The sequence below is a fragment of the Indicator indicator genome, chromosome 3, assembly GCF_027791375.1.
Source record: "Indicator indicator isolate 239-I01 chromosome 3, UM_Iind_1.1, whole genome shotgun sequence".
Lineage (NCBI taxonomy): Eukaryota > Metazoa > Chordata > Aves > Piciformes > Indicatoridae > Indicator > Indicator indicator.
This window is the reverse complement of record NC_072012.1, coordinates 50,169,532-50,191,715: the sequence shown is the minus strand read 5'-3', so window position 1 is coordinate 50,191,715 and position 22,184 is coordinate 50,169,532. Positions and strand designations below refer to the sequence as shown.

The 22,184-nt window shown below is 40.7% G+C and overlaps 1 protein-coding gene across 3 annotated transcripts in view; it reads left to right on the top strand.

The window, feature by feature from the left end:
- Window positions 1-784: 784 nt before the first annotated feature.
- Window positions 785-22,184, top strand: part of ZFC3H1 (zinc finger C3H1-type containing) — a 46,843-nt gene continuing 25,443 nt past the window's right edge. For 2 of the 3 annotated variants that reach the window (XR_008489507.1, XM_054399963.1), the window contains exons 1-14: window positions 785-1,382; window positions 5,539-5,958; window positions 8,104-8,168; window positions 8,428-8,626; window positions 8,834-9,060; window positions 10,443-10,566; window positions 12,644-12,741; window positions 13,736-13,939; window positions 15,011-15,175; window positions 18,537-18,674; window positions 19,087-19,205; window positions 19,493-19,639; window positions 20,806-20,980; window positions 21,197-21,328. Coding sequence is in view for 1 of the 3 variants with exons in the window: in XM_054399963.1 (XP_054255938.1) it covers window positions 785-1,382; window positions 5,539-5,958; window positions 8,104-8,168; window positions 8,428-8,626; window positions 8,834-9,060; window positions 10,443-10,566; window positions 12,644-12,741; window positions 13,736-13,939; window positions 15,011-15,175; window positions 18,537-18,674; window positions 19,087-19,205; window positions 19,493-19,639; window positions 20,806-20,980; window positions 21,197-21,328 (2,811 nt within the window). In the remaining 2 variants the exon portion in view is untranslated. Of the gene's footprint in view, window positions 1,383-5,538; window positions 5,959-8,103; window positions 8,169-8,427; window positions 8,627-8,833; window positions 9,061-10,442; window positions 10,567-12,643; window positions 12,742-13,735; window positions 13,940-15,010; window positions 15,176-18,536; window positions 18,675-19,086; window positions 19,206-19,492; window positions 19,640-20,805; window positions 20,981-21,196; window positions 21,329-22,184 lie in introns of those variants that run through there. The other variant, XR_008489508.1, reaches the window with a different exon arrangement.

The window sequence follows — 22,184 nt, the reverse complement described above, 5'->3', positions numbered from 1 at the left end:
TGCTGGGCACTGCCAGAACATCCTCTGCTTTTCCTTCTTTAGAAGCCTATGTACCGTTTGGGAGGTTTTTAAGGCCCGGCTGGATGTGGCTCTGAGCAACCTTATCTCGTGTGAGGAGTCCCTGCCCATGGCAGGGGCTTTGGAACTGGCTGATCCTTGAGGTCCCTTCCAACCCGGACAATTCTGTGATTGTAACAGGCGCCACCGGTGAGGAAAAGGTCTGCACCTTAGGAGAATAAGCACCCACACGAGCACCCTGCAGGCCTAGCACCCCAGAAGCGCCATGGTTGGTGCTGCTCCCGACAGTGCTAAGGAAAGTGACCACTGGCAATCTTGCAGTAGAAAGCAGCGTGGGACAGCGCCACGCAGACCATCAGCATCGATTCACCACTGCCCTCTACCCAGACAGCCCACGTCCTCGCAACAAGATGGGAGGCGCCTCACGCTTCCCCTGTAGCAACCCAGCGGATCAAACCCCAACTAGCATCCTCCCAGAGGCTTTCCCGCCCCGCGCTTTCCACGGCCTGTTCCTAAGGTAGAACTCCGTTACCCAGTGTGCCCCGTGGCCGGGGAGCGTATCCCCCTCCCCGCTCTTTATCCCTGCTGTAACGCGCGCTTCTCGGCCCCTCCCGCGCGGGGCGTGGTCTCGCGAGAGCCTGGGCGGGCGCGGGGCGGAGGCCGCGGCGAGGCGAGGTGTGGGGCTGGTCTGCGCAGGAAACGAAAGCGCCCGAGCGGCTGGGGCTGGGCCGCGCTCTGCCTCGCTGAGATCGTTGGCCTGGGCCCCATGGCGGCCGCGGAGGCGGCGGCCGCGCCTGCGGAGGCGGCGCTGGATCCTAGCAGACTCTCCCCGAAGGAAGAAGGGGAGCTGGAAGACGGCGAAATCAGCGACGATGACAACAGCGCCTTCGGGCCCTGTGGCAGTAGTGGCGGCTCCGAGCCCGGCGGCGGCCTCGTCAGCAGCAGGCCCTACTCAAGGCGCAGGCCGCCTCCTGGTCTCCGCGGGGGTATCTCCCTCTCCTCATCCGGTCGACCCTTCTGCCGTTCGCGGCATCAGCCCCCGCCGGACATGGGGCACACGCACGGCCACGGCGGATATCGACCCAAGGACTCGTTCCGCTCCCATCCGCCGCCCATGCCGGCGCCACGGATGCCGCCGGGCTCGCACTCCGACACGGGCCCCCGGCTCTCCTTCTGGGAGCGAAGCCATCATGCCCTGGACCAATTCCGCTTCCGAGGCCGGCCCTACAGGGGCGGAGGGCGCTGGGGTAGGAGTCAAGGCGGCGGCGATCGGGGAGGCAACCCTCCCGGGAGGCCACCCGGAGGGGGAGGCGGTGCCGGATTCGGTAGCAGTCAGGGCTGGAGGGAGCCGTCGCCTCGGAAGTGTATCCTTGAGACGTGAAAAGGAGCGGAGACAGGAATGGGTCTGGGTGTGTCAGTGCCGCATTACGTGGCCGAAAGCCCTGAGAAGGGGCGCTTTTCTTTCCTGCTTTGGCATTAGGACTCCTCTGGGGTAACGGAGAGGGAGGTTCCCCTTTCAGTCCAAGGGGTTGGCTGAAGCAGCAGGCCCTGCTTTTCGAGGAGAGGCTTCTGGGAAGCCAGATTAGTGCCATGACCTGGCTTACAACCTGGACGATCAGTCCCATGTAGGGAAAAAACCTAAAAAACGTAGCTCGAAACAAAGACTTTAATTGACTGGGTCCCAGACGGCTGGTTTCTAGCCCCGAAGTGCAAATATTGTGAAGTGGGGTCAGTCTTTTGTGCGTCAGTTTTAAAGTATATAATTAGGAAGTGTCACAGTCGTAAAGCTAAAACCCTAAGCTTGTTAAGTTCCCTTGTTGGGCAACGAAGGATACACTTTTGTCGTTCTTGCTTCCAGCACTCGAGAGGCTCTTTTCACATAGTCGAAGCTAACCTTAAAGCTAAACCTAAGTTGAACTGTGTTTGCATGCAGAGAATGTGGTTTATATGCGAGTTTGGGTAATAGGAAAGCTCTAGTTCTCTGTAAAGCCATATTCAGCATTCCTTGCAGATCGTTCACCACAGTTGCTTTAAGAGTCACTATATTTTCGCCTTTGAGGATTAGGAAGCGCAGAACGGTTGGAAAAGGTTCTTCTCGTTCTTCAGATTCTTTATAGTAAAGAAAACTTAAACAATTAGTGCGAAGTATAACTTGGGGGCAGTCTCCTACTGAAACGTGATGCAACTGCATTGTCTGCAACTGAAAATGTGGACAAATTAAAACAAAGAAAAAACCCCCAGCAACAACAAAAAACAGCCCCAGAGTGAGAGAACTAGTGGTTAAAACCTATTCTTCAAAGCCTGACAGTGTTTTATTGTCTTTTGTACAAATAAGACAGGATGTGTGGTGTTTGCTTGAATGTGTTGGTTAATCACAGAAACAGAATTTTTTTCCTGCTTGTTCCAGCACTTGAGGTTTTGAAAGCTACTTGTTGGATCGTTGTGATATTATACATGCAAGGCTACTCATCCACGTCTTTTTTTTTTTTTTTTTTTTTTGAACGTGGATGGAATCTATAATGATAGAGATGCTTTTATTTAGTCTCATCTGGTAAAGTTACAGCATTGCTGATATCTTCATAAGAATTTGTCATTCAAGTATCTTATCTCAAGAGGCAGTGAGTGAAGATGTTATTTGCCCAAGGTCACACAGTGAGACTGTTCTGGTGCTGAAAATAGATTTTAAGTCTCTTAATTGGCAGTGTTGCTCTGAGTGCTAGAAAATGGTTGCTTTCTGTGTAATGCCTAATTGTCAGGACAAGCACATCATCCTAAACAGACCTTGCAATGCTTGTTAATTCTGATACAGTCTTCCCTTTTACTTGAAAGAGCATTCAGAAAATGAGACTTTTTATTTCCCCTCGATTGTTAAGATGCACACTTCTGTTTTATAAGTGATAAAAGTTCTAATGCTAGTGCCCTTTTAATAAGTAACATTCACTTATTTATGGATCATGTAGTTAAGAAGGGCTTGTGATTTTTCTCTCAGTGTAAGTTGTTTTCTGGGTTTTTCATATCCTTGCCACCTGAAAGAGCCAGTGTTACAGTATTCCTGAATATTAAGGTACCTTCATGTTGCTAATATTAATGGAGTAGGAATGTAGTTCATGGGTGTGTGATTTGAGAGGAGGCATTAACATTAACTGGTACAGGGAGTTTGTGGCCAAAAGTAGTTTTTGGAATTCCTCCAGGAAAGAGAAATGATTATCTGCTAAGAGAGAGATGGGGGTTTGTCTTTATCCTTGGAACTAGTGCTTTGCGTTGTGCTTTGCAGGAGTATATATATAAATGGAGTAAATGACATGGTGGAATGTTTAAAGAATTCTTAGTGCATTTCTTTGGATATTAGCTTTTGATAGGCTTTTGTCTTTGAATTCCTAGCAACTTTAACATGAAGCGGAAAATTTTACAGAGAGAATCGTGGAATTCCAAGCCTGAAATAGGGGACTAAAACATGACTTCCCGTTGAATTCCATACTCTTCACATTGTACATTTTTCTTCACTAACCTCCCCAGAGTCTGCAGCTAGTCTCTCTTCTTTGACTGTAGGATGAAGTTTCTCATGATTTGATTGAAGAATATCTGCTGGTTTTTTTAATGTGCATGTGCTTGTCTGCTTTTCAGAGCACTCCATGTAGTCTTGCATTCTATGTGTAGACTTACATATAAAAAAAACCCCAGACTTACATGTGTGAAACAATTTCTGATCAATAGCATTGTGGGATCTCTAGCAGTTGTATCTTTCTGAGTACAGAAAAATAATCACAGAATGTCAGGGGCTGGAAGGGACCTCAAAAGCTCATCCAATCCAACCTGCCTGCCAGAGCAGAAGCACCTAGAGCAGGTCACACAAGAATGCATCCAGGTGGGTCTTGAATATCTCCAGAGAAGGAGACTCAAAGCTTTGTCTTACTATGCAATTCTAGATGACTTTGGAAGCTATTGTTGTATTTTAATATCTAATAAATTTTATAAACGATCTTAAGTCACTTAATTAGCTTGAGACTTTACTGTGACTTGCAAGATCACTGATGTAGTTGTCTTTTTGGAAGGAAAAACGTGTTGGAATTGAATTCGGCCAATATACTGCACACAGATCTTTTTTTTTTTCAGCGTATTTGTAGACCAGTTGCCTTCTGGATCTTATGAAGTTCACTAGTTTCTACTTCTCTTCCTCTGGATTCAGTTTGCCTGTGTTCAGAGGGCACCTATTTTCGCTTTTAGTTTACTGCATTTATTGTTTTATGAGATGACGATGATGCAAAAGCATTTCGCCTAACCGGGAGTGAGTCAGCTGCTATCGCAGCAGGGTTAATACTGAAAGTCAAATGAGTCAAACCTGACTTAGTATTCTAAAAGATTTGCCCTGGAGCCAGTGAACCTCTAGTAGTGAGCTCTTTTATTCTCTGTGCAGTTGCCTAAGAATATTTTCATGGCTTGCCTTGGACACCATGTCAAGAAAATGTATCCCTTGGGCATGCATAGACAGCCTTTGTTGTGTAATTGGTTATTTCCACTCCTCTTAACATTTTTTGAATGTTTAATTGCGATTCTTCAGTCACTTTATTTCTTTCAGTTGTTGATTAGGCTGTGCCTTACCATATGTGTTGAGCAAGTGTGTAATTGCACTGTGGCTAGACACAGTATTTTATGGATAGACAAAATGAGTGAGAATAAACATAATCTGTGTGTTGTTTTTTTTTTTTTTCCAGAATGTCAGGTGGGAAGCAAATACTTGAGTTACAAGCTCTAGAAGTCTGAATTATCCTTTGTGATAGGGAGACTACTGTGTTCAGTTTTGGGCCCCTGGCTTCAGGAAGGACATTGAGATGTTTTGGGTAGGCCCAGAGAAAGGCAAGAAAGCTCGTAAGGACTCTGGAGAACAAGTCCTTTGAAGAGCGACTGAGGGAACTGAGATTGTTTAGCCTGATGAAAAAGGAGGCTAAGGGGAGACCTTACTGCTCTGCAACTACCTGAAAGAGATCGTAGTGAGGTGATCGTTGGTCTGTTCTCACAAGTGTCAGGACAAGAGGAAGTAGCCTCATGTTGCACCAGGGGAGGTTTAGGCTGGGCATTAGGATGAATTCCTTCATTGAAGCACTGGAACAGGCTGCCCAGGCAGATGGCTAAATTAGGGATGTGGTTTAGCAATGGGTTTGGTACTAATGGGTTCATGGTTGAACTCTATGATCTTGATGGTCTTTTCCAGCCTAAACACTTGCATGATTGTCAGCATTACTGCAGTTGTTTCTGGGAGGATGGTGTGAGCAAGATACAAGACTTCTCAGTAACTCAAGAAATTCTTCTTGTAAATTGGATATTTTAAGTTGTCAGTATATAGTAATGGACACATCTTTTTCATACTTCTTGTAATTATAGGGAATGTTTTTCAAGCTAGCCTATTATATATGAGAATGATCTTAAGTTTTGTTTGACATAATTTAGTCTTTGGTGGTAATACTGCCACTGTTTTTAAGGTTCTGCATCTTCTTTTATTTGTTTTCTTGACAAGTAATTCAGCCAAAACTTTTGGAAGGTCCCCATCTAGAAAGCAAAACTACTCTTCTAAAAATGAAAACTCTGTGGAAGAAAGTTTTGAGGATTTGCTCTTGAAGTATAAGCAGATACAATTAGAGCTTGAATACATTAATAAAGATGAAAGACTGGCTTTGAGCAACAGGGAAGAAAATGAACAACAGAATGATGATAAACCAGTGGACACTGAGGACCAAGTAACTGTAGAAAATGACAGTATTAAACCAGATGCTATAAAAGAAGTATCTCCTGAGGAGAAAAATCCAGTTATGGCCTTCCAGGCATTTGAACTGAAACCTCTCAGACAAAAACTGCCTACTCCAGCTGAGAGGAGCAGATTGAAAAAAGGCAAAGAAGGAACGAAACAGTCATCACAAAAATCTGACGGCACAGAATCTGGTCAAGGTAAATACTTGCGGAGTTGTTTTAGCTTGTAAAGTTCTTTTTGCTTTATGCCATTGCTGTCATATTTATTAGGTATTGGGGAAGATACTGTTTCAGTTGAAATACTGATTGTAATCAAAATGTTCAATGTTAGGAATTATAGATTTAATGTACTTAACTCTTGGTTGAGGTAATTCCATGAATTCTGTAAGCATGCTTGGAAGCATGTTTTTGGTTTTCTTAGACCAACTGGTAGTGTGGCAGAAAGCATGAGGACAAGGCTTGAAGGCTTTAATTGCTATTCACAGCAGAAATCACTGGCTTTCACTGTAAGTTTTCTGTTGTTTCTTGTTTTTTGTTTTAACTTTTTTTTTTCCCAGAAGCAAAAGGTTTTAGCTGAAAAGATACTGAGAAACACCTTTTGCTGCATTTCATCTTTCTTACATGCTGCCTTCAAAATAACAAGCTTTATGAGATATTTTTCACCAGAATTATTTTAGTCATTATTGATTTTTATGAATAGTGATGAACTTATGGCCCAGAAATAGAAGAGATGGGTAGGAGACATGTAGCCAAAGAGTAGAAGTAAATGTTTTGTCTAGGTGGTTCTGGACTGCAGGTCAAAGACCATAGCTGCTCAGACGCATGAATGAATTAGTAAATTACTATGTCCAGCTGACCTGAGGTAGAAGTCCTTAGGTCTGCAGCAAAATGAAGCAGCTAGCTTAAACTTCATATTCTGAAGTGTTCTAGTAAGTGTTCACTGTGCTTGTGAATTTTACTAATTTGTGAATGTGTGCCAACTGTCAATTTGAAGGGAAAGAAACAAAGTAGTAGATGGATGGATGGAGTACCAGTGAGTAATTAGTAGGAATATAAGAAAGGGAGGAGTAAGGCACATAACTTCAGAATGAGAATTTAGAAAGACAAAGCCTATAAAGAAACTGATAAATAAAAAACTGGTAATAGTAAAATCACCTCGTTCTAGGTGTGTTTCTCTGCTTATGTCCTTTCTGTTAATAAAAAGGAAAAAATAGGTGCTGATATTCTTTAAGAGGTAATACAGGGTTTTTTTTTTTTTAATGGGAAATATGAGGGGAAAAACAACAGATCTTGACCACAAAAGAATAATCAGTAGCCTTCAGGAAGAGAACATTGCAAGGCAGGAGAAAGAGAACTATTTAAATAGGAAAACAGTCTTTCTACCAGTTTGAATTGTGGGAAATAAGCTCTCCATGCTGCTCCCTAAATGTTTATTTCCTTCCTCTGATGCAGATAAACATTTATATGTATGACTATACAAAACCTCTTTCACTATGTTTTAGTTATCTATTATATTAGTCGTGATTAGCTCTCATGAAATTATGCAATAACATAATACACGTTATGTATTATATATGAAGTATATGCCCATGAGTATATATGCATTTTGTTGTCAGGTTTTTGGACACTCCCAAGAAATTAATATGTAACAGAGCCCTGGAACAGGCTGCCCAGGGAGGTTGTGGAGTCTCCTGTGGAGACTTTCAAGACCCGTCTGGATGTGTTCCTGTGTGCCCTGTGTTAGATTCTATAGTCCTGCTGTGGCAGGGGGGTTGGACTTGATGATCTTCAAAGGTCCAAGGTCCAACCCCTAACATCCTGTGATTCTGTGATCTTAATGTTTGGGAGGAAAACATTACAGTTTACTATTCATTTCCATAGGAAAATGGGTGTTCTTACTGCAGCTGTGAAACTTTATATTTCATTCTGCATAAGGCTGACCAGTTACTCAAAATAGCTGTCAGTGGAATCTGAGACACTCAAGACGGCAGCTGCCATGAGATGGGAGCATGAAACAGGTGGCAAGAAGTCTTCTTTTCCCCTTGTCTCCAACTCTGTTTTTCTACTGCTTGGGGATTTCCCAACCTCAAGACATCATTAAAAAAACAACAAATCTTGACTTAGGCTTATGGCACCATGGTAGTGTGCATTTCATCAGACCTGGCAAGCTTGTATTAATGTTTGTTGGTGTGATCTTGCACATACCACTGCTATTTTGTTATACAGTGTGCACCAATGATGCTGACAAAATATGTTTGTATGGGTTAAATTCTGCATGTTATTGTAATGTACTTCTGTCTCATGAGAAACAGCTTACTTAAAAATACGGTTTTGTTTTGGAAGGTACAGAAGACAAAGGACAAGGTTCAGTGCGAAAATTTAGCAGTTCAGATGTTACATCTGAGAAGGTAAGAAAATATTCTTGTGTAGATGAGATATGATTGCATTATGATACTCTTATGGCTTTTCCTTAATTGCAGTCCAGAAAGGTTTCAGTAATAGAAACAGTCCATTCTTAAATGACACACACCTGTGTAGTAGGATTTCGTAAGCTTTCTCTTGGTAAATAACTTTGGGACAGGCTTCATAAACTTTCAGAAACAATTTGGTTATTAAACACTTCTTGACTTTTTGTCTTATTGTCCTTTCTTCTCTTTTCTTCTAAAGAAGCTGCTTGATGATGAGGAGGAGATGTCTGAATTGCAACTTAGGCTTCTTGCACTACAGTCTGCTAGTAAAAAATGGCAGCAAAAAGAACAACAGGTGATGAAGGAAAGCAAGGAGAAATTAACAAAAACGAGAAGTGTTACACAGAAAGTCAAAGCCAGTACAAAAGCACATTCAACAAAAAAAAATAGTGCTACAGGTAATCAGTTTAATGTTACTGAACTGGCTATCAATGGCATGACCTCATAAAAAACCCACCATAGAATGTTATGTGAAACGTTGAGCATTGAGCCTTTAATCCTTTTAAAACCCCATACATCTACTAAAACCTCTTGAAGAATCTAGGATTAGGAGAAGCCATTTAGGTAATGTGGAGTTAATAGTGTATTTTTTTCTTTTTATGAAGCCAAGCAAAATTTGAGAAAACAACAGACAAAGACATCAAAGAAGATGCAACAGCAAAAGGAACAAGACAGACGTCAGAAAGAGGAAGACTTGAGGAAACAAGAAGAAGAGGAGGAGAGAAGAAAGAGAGAAGAAGAAATCAGAAAAATTAGGGACCTCTCAAATCAAGAAGAGCAGTACAATCGATTTATGAAGCTAGTTGGAGGAAAGAGATCATCAAGAAGCAGGGTAACAGATTTGTTATGGTGTTTGAGTGTTACATTTGGGATTCTCAAGTAATTTTTGTTCTATATCCCTTCTTTCCCATCTCCCTTAAGAAGAGGAAAAATTAAAAGAAAAGCTCAAAAGTATTTTAGTGTTTTAATTCCTTGCTAAACAGACATTCCCTTTGGGTTTGGTGAGGTCAGTTTTGTATGAGCTGTATGCTTGCAAGTCAGTCATAAAGCATTTTCCTCCTAAAGATATTTTGAACATTGTGATCAAAAAGCAGTCTAATGTAACACAAACCAGTCAACCAAACTTGGCTTTTGTCTCTTAGATTGGAGTTTTGTCTTCATGTTTTCAAACCTTCTGTGTCTGCACTACTTCAGTGGCCTGCCTCTTTCAAAGTATCACCTGGGGTTTGGTTTCTTTGTAGTTTTTTTTAATTAGTCAACATACAAAATATGCCCCAGCTCACAAGATAATTACTTCAGCCTCATTACAGGATGGCAGTTTTGTCAAATTGATATATCAAGGCATGGAGTTCCTGCAGTGGTGGTCATGCTGCACTGGTAGGCTGTCTTCATTCACTCATCTTGAGCTTAGCAGAAGGCACTGGAATCACCAATGTTACGTCTCTAAAACAGTACATGTCAGAAAAAATTACTGTCAGCATTAATTCTTCCATCATGGAAGCAGTTCAGCTGCTAAGATCCTTCAAGTGCTGCCAAAATATCTACTGTATGCCTCTGAAAGGCACGAACTGAAGAGTTGAAGAAGTCATACTTACCTGTTGTGTGTATTTTCACTGTTCACTAAACATCTCTTTACATCGATGTAGTATTAGGCATTCTTTAAACAATCTGATTAGTTAACAGTCTCTAGGCATGTTTAAGTGTGGTGTTTGGCTCCTGGGACTGTAAGAGGATTCTCCACTGGACACATCAGTCTTAGAGCAATCTGAACGTGTTTAATCTAAACACCTAACCTTTGACATAGTGAGGTTGATCCTTGTGTAATTTTGTACTGTTTCTAACAAGGGTAGGTCCAAGTGCCCTTGTTAATTGCCATGACAGATTAACAGAAATAATAAAGGAATTTAATTCTTTCAGTGTTTCAAAAATATATAACCATGGCAATTTACCAGATTTACAGTGACCTATTTAGATACTTTAAAACTGCTTATATGTATCATGACACCCTCCCTCGCCTCCCCCCTCTGCCAAGAGATAATTTCTCAAGTCACTGCCTGCAATGGATTTGATTTAAAGGTAATCTTTATTTTTTTATAAAGCAATTAGAAGATGGCATTATGAGGGCCTGTTTCTAAAATTCCAGTCTCAGTTGGTTTGCTCTAAAAGAATAGCATAAGGCCAGCTGAATAAACCAGGCTTTTTTGGTGTGCTTAGTCCTCAGATACTGATTTGAGATGGTCTTTGGATAAGCCGTCGACAGACAGTGCAGGAGGCATCTATCAGTATGACAATTATGATGAAGTTGCTATGGATACAGATAGTGAAACTAACTCTCCAGGTAAGACTTAATTACAGTTATATGGGGATTGGTTAAAAAAAAAAAAAAAAAAGGAAATGAGCTTTCATTTTAGAAGGAAAGTCTGTGATGTTTTGAGATGTGCCAGTTATAGAACTAACACTTTAAGGAGAGCTAATTATCTTGATTTAATTCTGACTTTCTTATCTCCACTGTAGTAGTATTTTGAAGGCCTTCAAGGTTAGAGTCTTCCCATTGTAGTACTCTAGAATTTCTCTTATATTTCCAAGCATCTGTATAGAAATAGAAAGTAAGGGCCCCCAAGGTGCTGACTTGATAGACAGGAGCTTTGCAATGAAGGGCCTGGGAGTCCCAGTGGACATGAAGTAACCTGTGAGTCAGCAGTGTGGCTGTGGGTAATAAAGGCAAACTGCAGCCTCAGTTGTAGCACTGTGACTGTAATGGACAGGTGGTTGGAGGGGGCTGTTAAGCTCTGAGACTGCATCAGTTTTCTGGTTTCATGGTAGGAGAAAGATGGTGACATCCTAGGAGTTTATCAAAGAGCTTTTTTGACTGAGAGGAAACTGTTTCAGACCTGGTTTTCTAAATTTCTTTGAGGAATGGAGCACTTCATTTATGGAAAGAGACTGGGAGATCTGAGTTTTTCAAGAAAAGGTTAATGATGGCTTTTGCTGATGTTTTCAACTACCTAGTTTACAGTTAGAGAAGACACAACCAAACTTTGGAGTGTGGGACATAAGGACTAGGGACAAAAATCATAGCAAAATAAGTTCTGGTTAGATACAAGGGAAAACTTTGTTAACAGAGAATGGTCAAACACTAGAACAGGTTATTTCAGGTGTGTTGTGGATTCTCCATCCTCAAATATACTTGGAGCTTGGCTGGACAAAGCCCTTAACAACTTGACTTCCGGGGCAGCTTTTCTTTGAGTGCCTGTGCTGTGGCATATGTCCTCAGAGGTTGCTTCCATCCCAAAGAAGTTCCTAACTCTGAGTTTGATGATTAGTTGAGGTATTCAGGTTTCTTTGTTCCATCTCAATGTGGTGTGTTGAGAACTTCAATAAGCATACTACTCTGTTGGCCATTTTCATTCCTCTTTGAGAGGATTTGAGAAAATCCAAGGGGGGTGGATGATCCCTAAGGGAGCTGAACAGAACATAAGAGAGATCTTTACCCCATTCCATTGGTCTGCAAATTTTCTATATAGTCTGGAGCACAGCTTGTTCTTTCTCTTCTCCTTGCTCTTTTTTCCCCCCTTGTCTCTCCTTCTGACCTTGCTTGCTCATTTGTTTGGGTTATGGTAAGAAACAGTGGGGGCGAGGAGAAAGAGATAAAACTTGCTAGTCAGCAGCAGCCCTCTGGGCTTCGTGTGCAAGGAGGGTCTGGACTATATTGTTCGTTATATGTGTGTATATGTTTATTACTTCTTATATTTAGTTTACTTGGCATCTATCTACTTTTGTAAACATTATTTTCATTTAATTTCCAAATTCTGAGTGAGTGTGGTTATTTACTCAGTTTGGGGTGAATGCCAAATTCTGTGTGGTATAAAACCACTATAGTCTTGCTTTTCACCTTCCTTTGTTTTTTCCCCGCTCTCCTCTCTTGTTAGCCTTCCATATACGTTAGTTTGCTAAAATACTGCACTTGCTTTTACCAACATGAAAGCATCTTAAACTCTAGTTTTGTTGCATGATTCAGTATCAGCTCTGCATTTGGTCTGCTGCTGTCCTAGTTTATGTGCTGTTTTTGGTAGCCGGTAATTGAGCGACTGAGATACCCAACTGAAGAAGGTAGATTCTTGCAAATTAAGCATGAGGGCTCAATCATTCTGAATCATTACCTTGCCAGTACTGTTAGGCTGTAGTCGCATTTTGTGTGTAAAACAGAAAAAGGACAAGCAACTACTCTTGTTATATTTACATCTCTAAGAAATAAATGCACTGTGCTGTGTCTGGTGTTACCTTTCAAACTGGTGCATAGTAAAAACATTTGTCCCTTCCTTCTGCTTTGTTAGAGGGGTTGAAGTATAAGCATGAGTTGATGTTTAGTAATTATCTGCCAGATTTCTTACACCGCCTACTTTTTTTCATTGCAGCTTCTTCTCCAATGCCACCTCCTTTCTTTGAGTGTCCAATAGGATATTTCCCACCTCCAGTACCACCCATTTCCTTGCCACTGCCACCTCCAATTCCAGTAAGTAACCTTGAAATGAGTGTGTTTTTGAAAGTGTTTGTAAGTCTCTCATTTCTAATGCTAAAGTTGGGGTTACATTTAGATTATCTTTTTGATACTGATCTGTTTGGTGATTTTTCTTGAGCTATCTGATAGACTTGTGGCTGCTTATTTGAAACTTTATTTCAAGTATATTTTGGCTGATCAAATTCCTGTTTAATGGAAGCTTTCTCCAATTGAACTAAAATTCTCTCTTAGTTATTGGAGGTATGCTATTTTGGAACAGAAAGCAAAAGTTGCCTGAAGCATATAAGGAAAAATAATAAATTGGAATTGTTAGTCCAGGGCAACTTTGCCTCTTATCTGTAGGCCATGGATCTAGGTATGCTTATTCTCTGCTTATTCTCTGACTTGTTACCTGGGATGAGGGGGAAGCAACCAAAAACATAGTTCATCACAGTCCTTCAAACTTGGTACATTTTGAATATATGCTGTCTGTCGTCTTACCTAAGAGTCCACATGGAAATTGAATTAGTGTGGATTTTTTTTATCCCACCACTTTTCCTCATGGAATGGTTGGTATCCTTTTTACAGCAGTAGAAAGTTGCCATTCCCTGCCATGACAGCTTCTGAATTATTGACTAAGAGAAATTGTTGTTTTGTTAGCTAAGACAAATTCATAAAGGACTAATTTTAGAAGCAGTGTGGACCTATCTGGTCAGCCATATTTCCATGGCTATGCCATCTCTGCTTCTGGATTCTCACTTACCTTTAGTTTTTGTATCTGCACTACATTGCTGTCCAAATGTAACCTTGTTTCTGTTAATACCTTTGAGTAATTACTGTTTAGCAGCAGCCTTTAACAGTGATCTAGATCTACTCCAGTTTGAATTATTTTTAAACCATGAAGTAATTTAGATCTGTGTCTTCTAAAACATAAAGTAGTAGTAATTGTCATGTTTCAAACTCTTGTGTATGGTTGTTTGTTTCTTTTTTCTTTTTTTTTTAATCTCAGCCTGTACCATCTTTGAGCCAACTTTATATGGAGGGTATTTCTTGTGTGTCTCTCGAGCCACCTCCACCCCTGCCACCTCTTCCCCCTGAGGAACCTGAACAGCCACCAAAACCTCCATTTGCTGATGAGGAAGAGGAAGAGGAGATGCTCTTAAGAGAAGAACTACTCAAATCTTTAGCCAACAAACGAGCTTTCAGATCTGAGGTACTCCATTCTTTATTGTATGTAAACCTGTAGATAGCAATCATAGAGTAGGACCATAGAATAGTTTGGCTTAGAGAGTAACTTTAAAGTTATCTAGTCCAATCCCCTTGCAATGAACAGGGAGGTCTCAGAGCCCAATCCAACGTGGCCTTGAATGTTTTCAGGGGTGGGGTATCTACCACCCTCCTGGGCAGCCCATTCCATTGTTTCACCACCCTCACTGAAGAATTTCTACCTTATATCGAATCTAAATCTACCCTCATTTAAATCAAAACCATTTTGCCTTGTCCTATTGCAAAAGGCCTTGCTGAAAAGATTGTCCTCATATGTTTAGCATGCCTCCTTTACGTATTGGAAAGTGACAGTAAGGTCTCCCTGGAGTCTCATCTCCAGGCTGAACAACCCCAACATACAGTTTTTCCTCATAGAAGAGGTGCTTCAGCCGCTTGATCATTTTTGTGATAATCTTGTTCAGAACTTAACTATGACCTTTTGTATGGCTTTTGTATGCTGCCTTTCTGTTGACTTAAAAAAAAAAATCATTGTAATTTCCACTGCCTTCCAAAAGAAACCAAGAAAAATGGCACTCAGGAACAGTCATTGAATTGTAAATTGCAGCTTGTCTTTTGTTTCTGAAGCAATGATGAAACCTCAGGGTACTGAAAATTTGAGCGTGTTCATGGGAATGATGATTTTTTCTGGAAAAAAAAAGTATCAGCTGTCAATTAGGAAACAAGACACAACTTTATTCTAGCAAAAGGAGTTAGAGGTGAACTTTTGTTTTGTTGGGGGTTTTTTTGTGTTTTGGGGGTTTTGTTGAGAAGCAAAATTTGTGGTTTTGGTCTCACAAAAATATGATGGATCTTTTGCAGGTGACCTGTGATTAACTGGCATATTGTTGTGTGCCTTTCTGCTATTACTGCAGAATGTCAGGGTTTGTCTAACACATTTGGATGGTCTGCCATATTCCAAATTCCAACATGTGTAGGGAAGGATGTAATTTATGCTATGTCTTCTAAAATAGTTGTGTGTAGTGTATATTTTTTATTGTGATTTTGTTTTATTTTACAGGAAACTTCAAGTAACAGTGGTCCACCTTCCCCTCCTGTTACAGATAATTTGCAGTCCGTGCCAAGAAGCAATCTGTCTGCTGTCAGTATTAATACAGTGTCTCAGCCACGGGTGCAAAATACAAAGTTTGTTAGAGTGCCGAGGCCTCCTCGAGCAGTGATCACAGTAAGGAACTCTTGGTGCTTTCTGTTAATAGGGCTGTGAGTTGAAATTGTCCTTAGGTTTAGACCTCATCATGGCACCCCCACTAACACAATTGCTGCTCCTAAAGGTTCAAGTACTGCAAAAGTAACTCAGCATGTAGGGTATGACAGAGTGTGTGCTGCATCTCCATGTTCAACACTCTAAGTAAGCAAGCAGCAACTTTCCAGGGGGAATCTAAGCCAGCTCAGAAAGAGGACAGCTATAGCAAGGGCTGCTGGTGGAAAAAATGGGCAGATCACTTGGGTGCTCAGGAAAACTGAACAGAATCCACAGAGACAGAAATACAGCCAAATAAAATATCAGAAGGATACTTACAGGACAAGGGGCAATGGGTATAAACTAGAGCAGAGAAGGTTCCATGAGAATATAAGGAAAAAACTTTTTCACTACCCAGAGTAGTTGTAGAGTCTCTTTCACTGGAGACCTTCAAAACCCACCTGGGTGTGTTCCTGTGTGACCTGCTTTGGGTGATGATACTCAGGCAGGGGGGTTGGACTGGATGATCTCCAGAGGTCCCTTCCAACCTGTCCATTCTGTGAAGTGAATAGCAGACTTGAGGTTTTCTAGTGATACAGCAGAGCATGGTGGAGCTTCAATTAAGCATTTGAATTATTAGTACCTTTGATAATCCATGTGCTCTTGTAGAAAAAAATTGACGCTGAAGTAAGAATTTACAGCTTGAGAGCATCAAAACACACCACAATTCATCTGAACTAAGAGAGACCGTAAATGCAGTTAATTTATTTTCCAGATTAGCACAGCCTGATGCATGCTGTTCAGTGGTAGTTAAGACAATGTGATCATTGTTTGTTGCCAAAAAAGAGCTGGTCTTGCTCTTTCTCCTGCTGCTGGCCAAATGGTGTCTCCCTTCTTTTAAATAGGAGTCTGGAGCATCAGTCTGATTGCTTAACATGTTGAACTGTTTAGAAGAGTAACCTTGGGTGGGGAAAAAAAGTACTTCTCCCTCTATTGGGCGTGGATTTTTTTTTTTTGTTGAAGACTGTGTGAGCATCAGAGCTAGCACAAAAGTGGTGACAGATGGCATGTCTATGAGTGCAGGTGGAAGGCAGGAGAGAGTATTCTGTTCAGACAGCAGGCTTAGTTATGTGAGCTCAGGCCATATTCCATGGCTTGACTTCTGTTTGAATAGTCATGGGTGGCATGTGCAACTAGCATTTATTGTGATGTCTGCAGTCCCCTTGGATTGTTGGAAATAGTTCTGAGTACATACTTGCCTGTGTTGAGCCACACTGGAAACCCTTCTGTTGTGTTTCTGGCGGTGAACCATACACAGTGGACAGTAAGTGATTATTTTAACACTACCTGTTACAAAGCTTAGTTTGTTGTAGCTCCTTCCTGTGCAGGTTCTCTAATGAACAGTGTGATTGAGTCCACACCTTTGCCTTTCACTTGATGATGTCTCTAATAAACCAATTTTTTTAACTGAATTGGGAAGAATATGCATTATCCCTCAGGCTATATTGCTATGAAGTCTGACTGTAGCTGGTGAATAGACTGTGATCACTTGGTCACCTGATGCCATCATGGAAAAAAAAAAAGGTTAAGATGGTAGCAATCTGGATGGTCCCCTTTTGGTCATTCTGAGGCCTCCTTCTCTTTCTGTAGGAAAACTTGGCTCTTCAGCTTTCAGTGGATTTTTTTTTTATTTTGTCTGTACCCATCTTTACAACCTAGTTTAAATTCTAGATATAACTATAGTCATTGTTCAAATTGGGCATGCTCATTCCCTCCTGTAATCACTTCATAATTAATTACATTTTAAAATGTTCTTATTTTTAAATACTAAAGCTGTTCTGAGAAAAAAACCCAACCTTAAATGACTACATATTCTTTTGTCCTTTTGCTGTTGTATAAATGAAGGTGAACAGGTGAGGAGGTGTTGGTTTGTTGTAGTAACATAATGTCTCTTACCAGCCGTGCTGTTGAAAGAAAGGCATTATGGAAATGTTACAAACACTGCAACTGACATTCGGTCCCCATTGCCGGTGCTGGTTAGCATAGTTACAGCAGACAGGTGAATAGGTTGTGTTTGAATCAGCTGGCTTGGCTAGTCACCTTGACAAAAGGGCTTAATGGAACAAAGCATTTTGCATTTGTTTAATAATTTTTAAAAGTAGCTTGGAATGTAGAATGTTTATATATAAGATAGGTGTTTGTGTTTCCTGTGAAAGCAATGTGATGTGGAAGTATTAATTGCTCTTAGAAGCAGTTTGTATTGAATGCTTATGAGTTTTCTTAACTTCTGTAGTATTTGATATTACTTACTAGAGCCTAAAAAAGTCAACTTAAAAAAAATTAATTTTGAACTCAAAACCTGATGGTTTTGCTATGAGCATTGTTGGATGCATACAGAAATGGAAAAATCACAAAGGTACAGAAAATATAAATTCCTCAGGGTTTTGAAATCAAGTTTCCTAGTTTGGGGAGCTTGGTAGCTTTTGAAGGTTTGAGTATGCTGTACCGTATTGCAGAAGAGGTTTTGAGTTTACAGACCTTGGTGTATCTTCTGTGGATTTGAGGATCTCTGAGGACAGTGAAACAACATGCAGATACTGCTTTGCTTTTTCAATGTAACCCTTTTTTGTAGTAGTTATGGACACTCAGGGGTCTGTTCACCACAGGTTGAAAATGTTTTGGAACATTATGAAGAGATCCTGTGCTACAGCTGAGGCTGTCATTCCCCTTCCTCACTCTCACCTTTTTCCTTAGAAGAAAAACAAGGAGTGCAGCTGGAGACAGTTTACTCTACACATCTGTGCCAAAATTGGCTTGGCACCTTTGGTCTTTTAGTGCCAGGAACCAGTGATAAAGGGGTATATTGGGCATCTGAGGATGAGGAGAAGGATGGAGTGCCTTACCTGGTTAACTTAGGTTTCCATGGAGCTACAACCAGAGGACATTTGAGGAGAGGACCAGTGCCTTGCTCTGTTTCTTGAAGCAATATAATTTGGAATTTCCCCTACTCTGCTCTGGGGGTGCAAAATGATGCATCAGTAGTACATTCAGAAGTAGTTAGTACAGTCCTTATTTTAAGAACTGTCATTGGACATCCCTGAGCAGAGCCTGGCTCCCTCCTCCTGACACTGCCCTGCACATCTTTATCAACAGGAATGAGGGCACCCCTCAGGCTCCTCTGCTCCAAGCTAAAGAGCCCTACATGTTGATAGTGTCAAGAATAGGGATTGGAGGGCCATGATAACAAAAGTTTACCTCCTTATGTTCTCCTAGTAAATACGTGCTCAGTTGTATTTGTCTCTGACTTTTTCTTCTTGCTGTAAAATTTCTTCTGTTCTCCCCACAGCTTCCAAAGCACAAGTCTGTTGTGGTTACATTAAATGACTCTGATGATAGTGAGTCTGATGGGGAGCCATCTAATTCCACCAGCAGTGTGTTTGGAGGACTAGAATCTATGATCAAAGAAGCAAGGAGAAACGTTGAGGTAAACATTATCAGCATTTAATAGGTTTATTCTGTAATTTTGCTTTGTGTATGGAAGTTAAACTTCAGAATTAGGTCAAGAGGTGAGCACATTACTCCTGCCTGGACCATTACTTTTTAATTTGGATTGCATAAGACAATTAATGGTGGTGTTGGTGGTGGTATTTTTGTTTGTTTGTTTTGTTTCTGTTTTTTTGTTAAGATGACATCCTGAAGAGAGATTTTCTTTATTTTTTTTCCTCCCCCCAATTAATTCAGTGCATCTTTAATTACTAGCAAAAAATGTTGTCTTAAAAGATCATATCAGCCTTAAACAGCTTTAAGTTTGTGCTGAAATGCCTCTTAAAAATAGTAGTTAACAGCTGTATTTTAAACTGGTCTGACTGGTGTTGACCTGGACCTCATTGCAACAGGCCTCGAAAATCAAAGCACCTCCAAAAGCAGAAAAAGAAAATGATCCAATGAGAACTCCAGAGGCTCTACCAGAAGATAAGAAGATAGAATACAGACTCTTAAAAGAAGAGATTGCCAGGTACAACTGATTTTAATGGTTAATATACAAAGTATGTTCTTTGTAGTCTGTTGTTGTAACTAGAAGGAAAATGTGAGTTTGGAAACCACCAGGTTCTCCGCTCGATTTGTAGAAGATTGAAGAAAAGTCTCTGGATTTGAACTGAGTTGGAGCAGTTGATTGTAGTTACGGAAAGCTTTTCATTTTAACTTGAAATCTTGTCCTGCTACTTTTAAGATTTTGAAGGAGTACACATCCAAATGAATGTTGAAGCTACTGAACGTCTTTGCCTTTAACATCTGTTTTAGCCGTGAGAAGCAACGCTTGATAAAGTCTGATCCACTGAGGAACAATTCATCCCCTGCAAACTCTGATGGTGAAGTTGATGGGATTGGAAGGATAGCAGTAGTGACAAAACAAGTCACAGAAGCAGAAGCAAAGCTTAAGAAAAACAGGTGTGTATTTTGCTGTCATAAGTCACAGGTTGTGTGCTTAGCAGCATGAACATAGTAGATCTGCTTGAATGTGTAGCATTTAAAGTACAGCTAACGACTGGGCTTCTGTTGTCTTGAACAGCCTTGAATTCAACTGCACAAAAGGAATTGTGTTGTAGTGCCTGTGTGGTGTTTGATGGTGACTTATGTATGATTTGGCATGCTGACTGTTTTCAGATGTACTTCTCTTCAGTGACTAGAATATCTGTGCCACCTAGTAACTCTGAAATACGAGAAAATGAATGTGCTTTTCACTACTTACTACATTTGGAGGGTAGCACATTTCAGAGGGGTGTGCCATTTGTTTATAAATGAGTGCTTCTGCAGAACAGGCATGCTGGTTGAAGCTTTTCCTATTTGCTGGTTATCTTTGTACCAGGCCTCTTCCATGTGTCTCACACTTCTTCCAAATTACTGTGAAAAACAAAGTGCTTTGCATCCTCCTTCTCTACTTCTGTTGTCACCTGATTGTTTCTTTGTGGTCTGGTGCACAAACTGTGATTCAGCCATGAAGGACATTCTTCCCCTCCCCTTTACTCACTATTATATCAAAGTCTTTATCTTGCTTCCTGTAATGTGTAGCTTTTCATAATTAAGTACTCTGCTGCTATGCCATAATGCTGTGATTTGGCAGTCTGCTAATGTGTGTAAGTACTCCAAGGAAAAATTAGGCTGTTACTTAAAGCAAGAATATGTGTTTTGGATGTCTTAATGTTAAACCAGTATTAAAGATGCACCACTTGCTTACCATCACAGAATTGTCAAGGTTGGAAGGGACTACAAGGGTCATCTACTTCCAACTCCCCTGCCATAGGCAGGGACACCTCACACTAGATCAAGTTGTCCAGAACCACATCCAGCCTGGCCTTACTAGCTTCCCATTTTTTCACAAGTAGAATGTTTTCATCTGCTTTAAACTGAGATGCTGAACTTGGGATGCTAAAATCTGCTGCATGTACTATCAGTGTTTATTGCTTCATGGATGTTAAGGCTGTCTGGAGAAACTTAGAATGTTGCTTAAGTGAAAAAGAGCTGGGTTCTTAAATAACTAAGGTTTCAGAGGAGCAGTGAGCTCTGAGAAACTTCCCTTTGGAAACTAGTTTCTTACAAGGCTTTTCTGCTTTTAGGATTCTGTTGATGAAGGATGAATCTGTCTTGAAGCATTTGTTGCAACAAGAGGCCAAGAAGAGAGAGAATGTTCGAATTGCTGAAAACAAAATCAACAAACTAACCGAACAGCTACAAGCAACAGAGAAGATCTTGAATGCTAATAAGATCTTTCTCAAGAAGCTTCAGGAACAAGTAACATTAATTTTGAAACATTTCTCTTCCCTAGAGTTGGAAATCTTGAAAGGGGATGCTTGATTTTTGGAGGCAGTAGGCTTTCTTTGAATTAATCATTATTAATTCCCATGTCTTTTCTGACTGTATTTTATGTGGCCATATCTGAAACGATCTATCTTACTGTTGTATTTATTTTTTTATATATATATATATATATATATATATCTTTTTCAGATTCATAAAGTTCAGCAACGAGTTACAGTGAAAAAAGCTCTGGCATTAAAATATGGGGAAGAACTTGCTCGAGCAAAAGCAGTAGCAAGTAAGGAAATTGGAAAACGGAAGCGGGAGCAAGATCATCTTGGAGTAAGTCTGCATGTGTTTAAGCTATTCTGGAGCTGAACAGCACTAGCAGTTTTGATTAGAAACTTAGTTCAGGTGAGATTTCAGCAAAATAGGAAAAGCCTTTCCAAAGCCTTGTAAGAATTTTCCTGAAGGTTTATTACATTTTTTTTAGAATTCCACAGATGAAGCATTAATCATTTAAAGAAGAATACTGTTCAAAGCCTGCATTTCTGTGCCAGGAGCATGTCCTTAACAGATAAATAATTAGAGGAGCTACATGCCTGTGAAGGAGGGATGGAAATATTTTGTCTCTAGACATCAGTTATCTTGTTAAAACTATCTAGAAAGGACTCTGAGGAGGGGATCGGGTCTTATGTTGAAACAAAGTACAGAAAACAAAGGCTAAAATTTTCATGCAGATCTTTGTGTCCCCCCTCAACACCACTACATGATTTGTAGCATGCCTTTTAAATGTGACTGGAACTTCTGTTGAAGCTCTGCACCTGATGTGGTGGTTTTTATTGAAAAACCTGACAACCTGCCAGCTGAATTGTGGCAAACTGTCATGTGGTTTTCCTGTTGTTTGTAGAAGTTTTCTAGCATGAGTTGAAAATGCTCTGCTGGGTATATTTACATATATTCACAATTTAGCTACCCCATAAACACTCCCTTATACAAAGTCAGCTCTTTCCCCCTCTCCCCCCAAAGGAGCCTGTATGCAGCCCACCCCTTCTTGCTGCCCCTCCTTCCTTCTCCCAGGTACCTCACACTGTGTAGTCAAAACAAAGATGATCTGGCAAGGCCGTGGAGAGAAAGAGACAGAATTTGCAAGCAGAAGCAACAGGGCAGAAAATAGCAAGAGCTATCTGTGGTACAA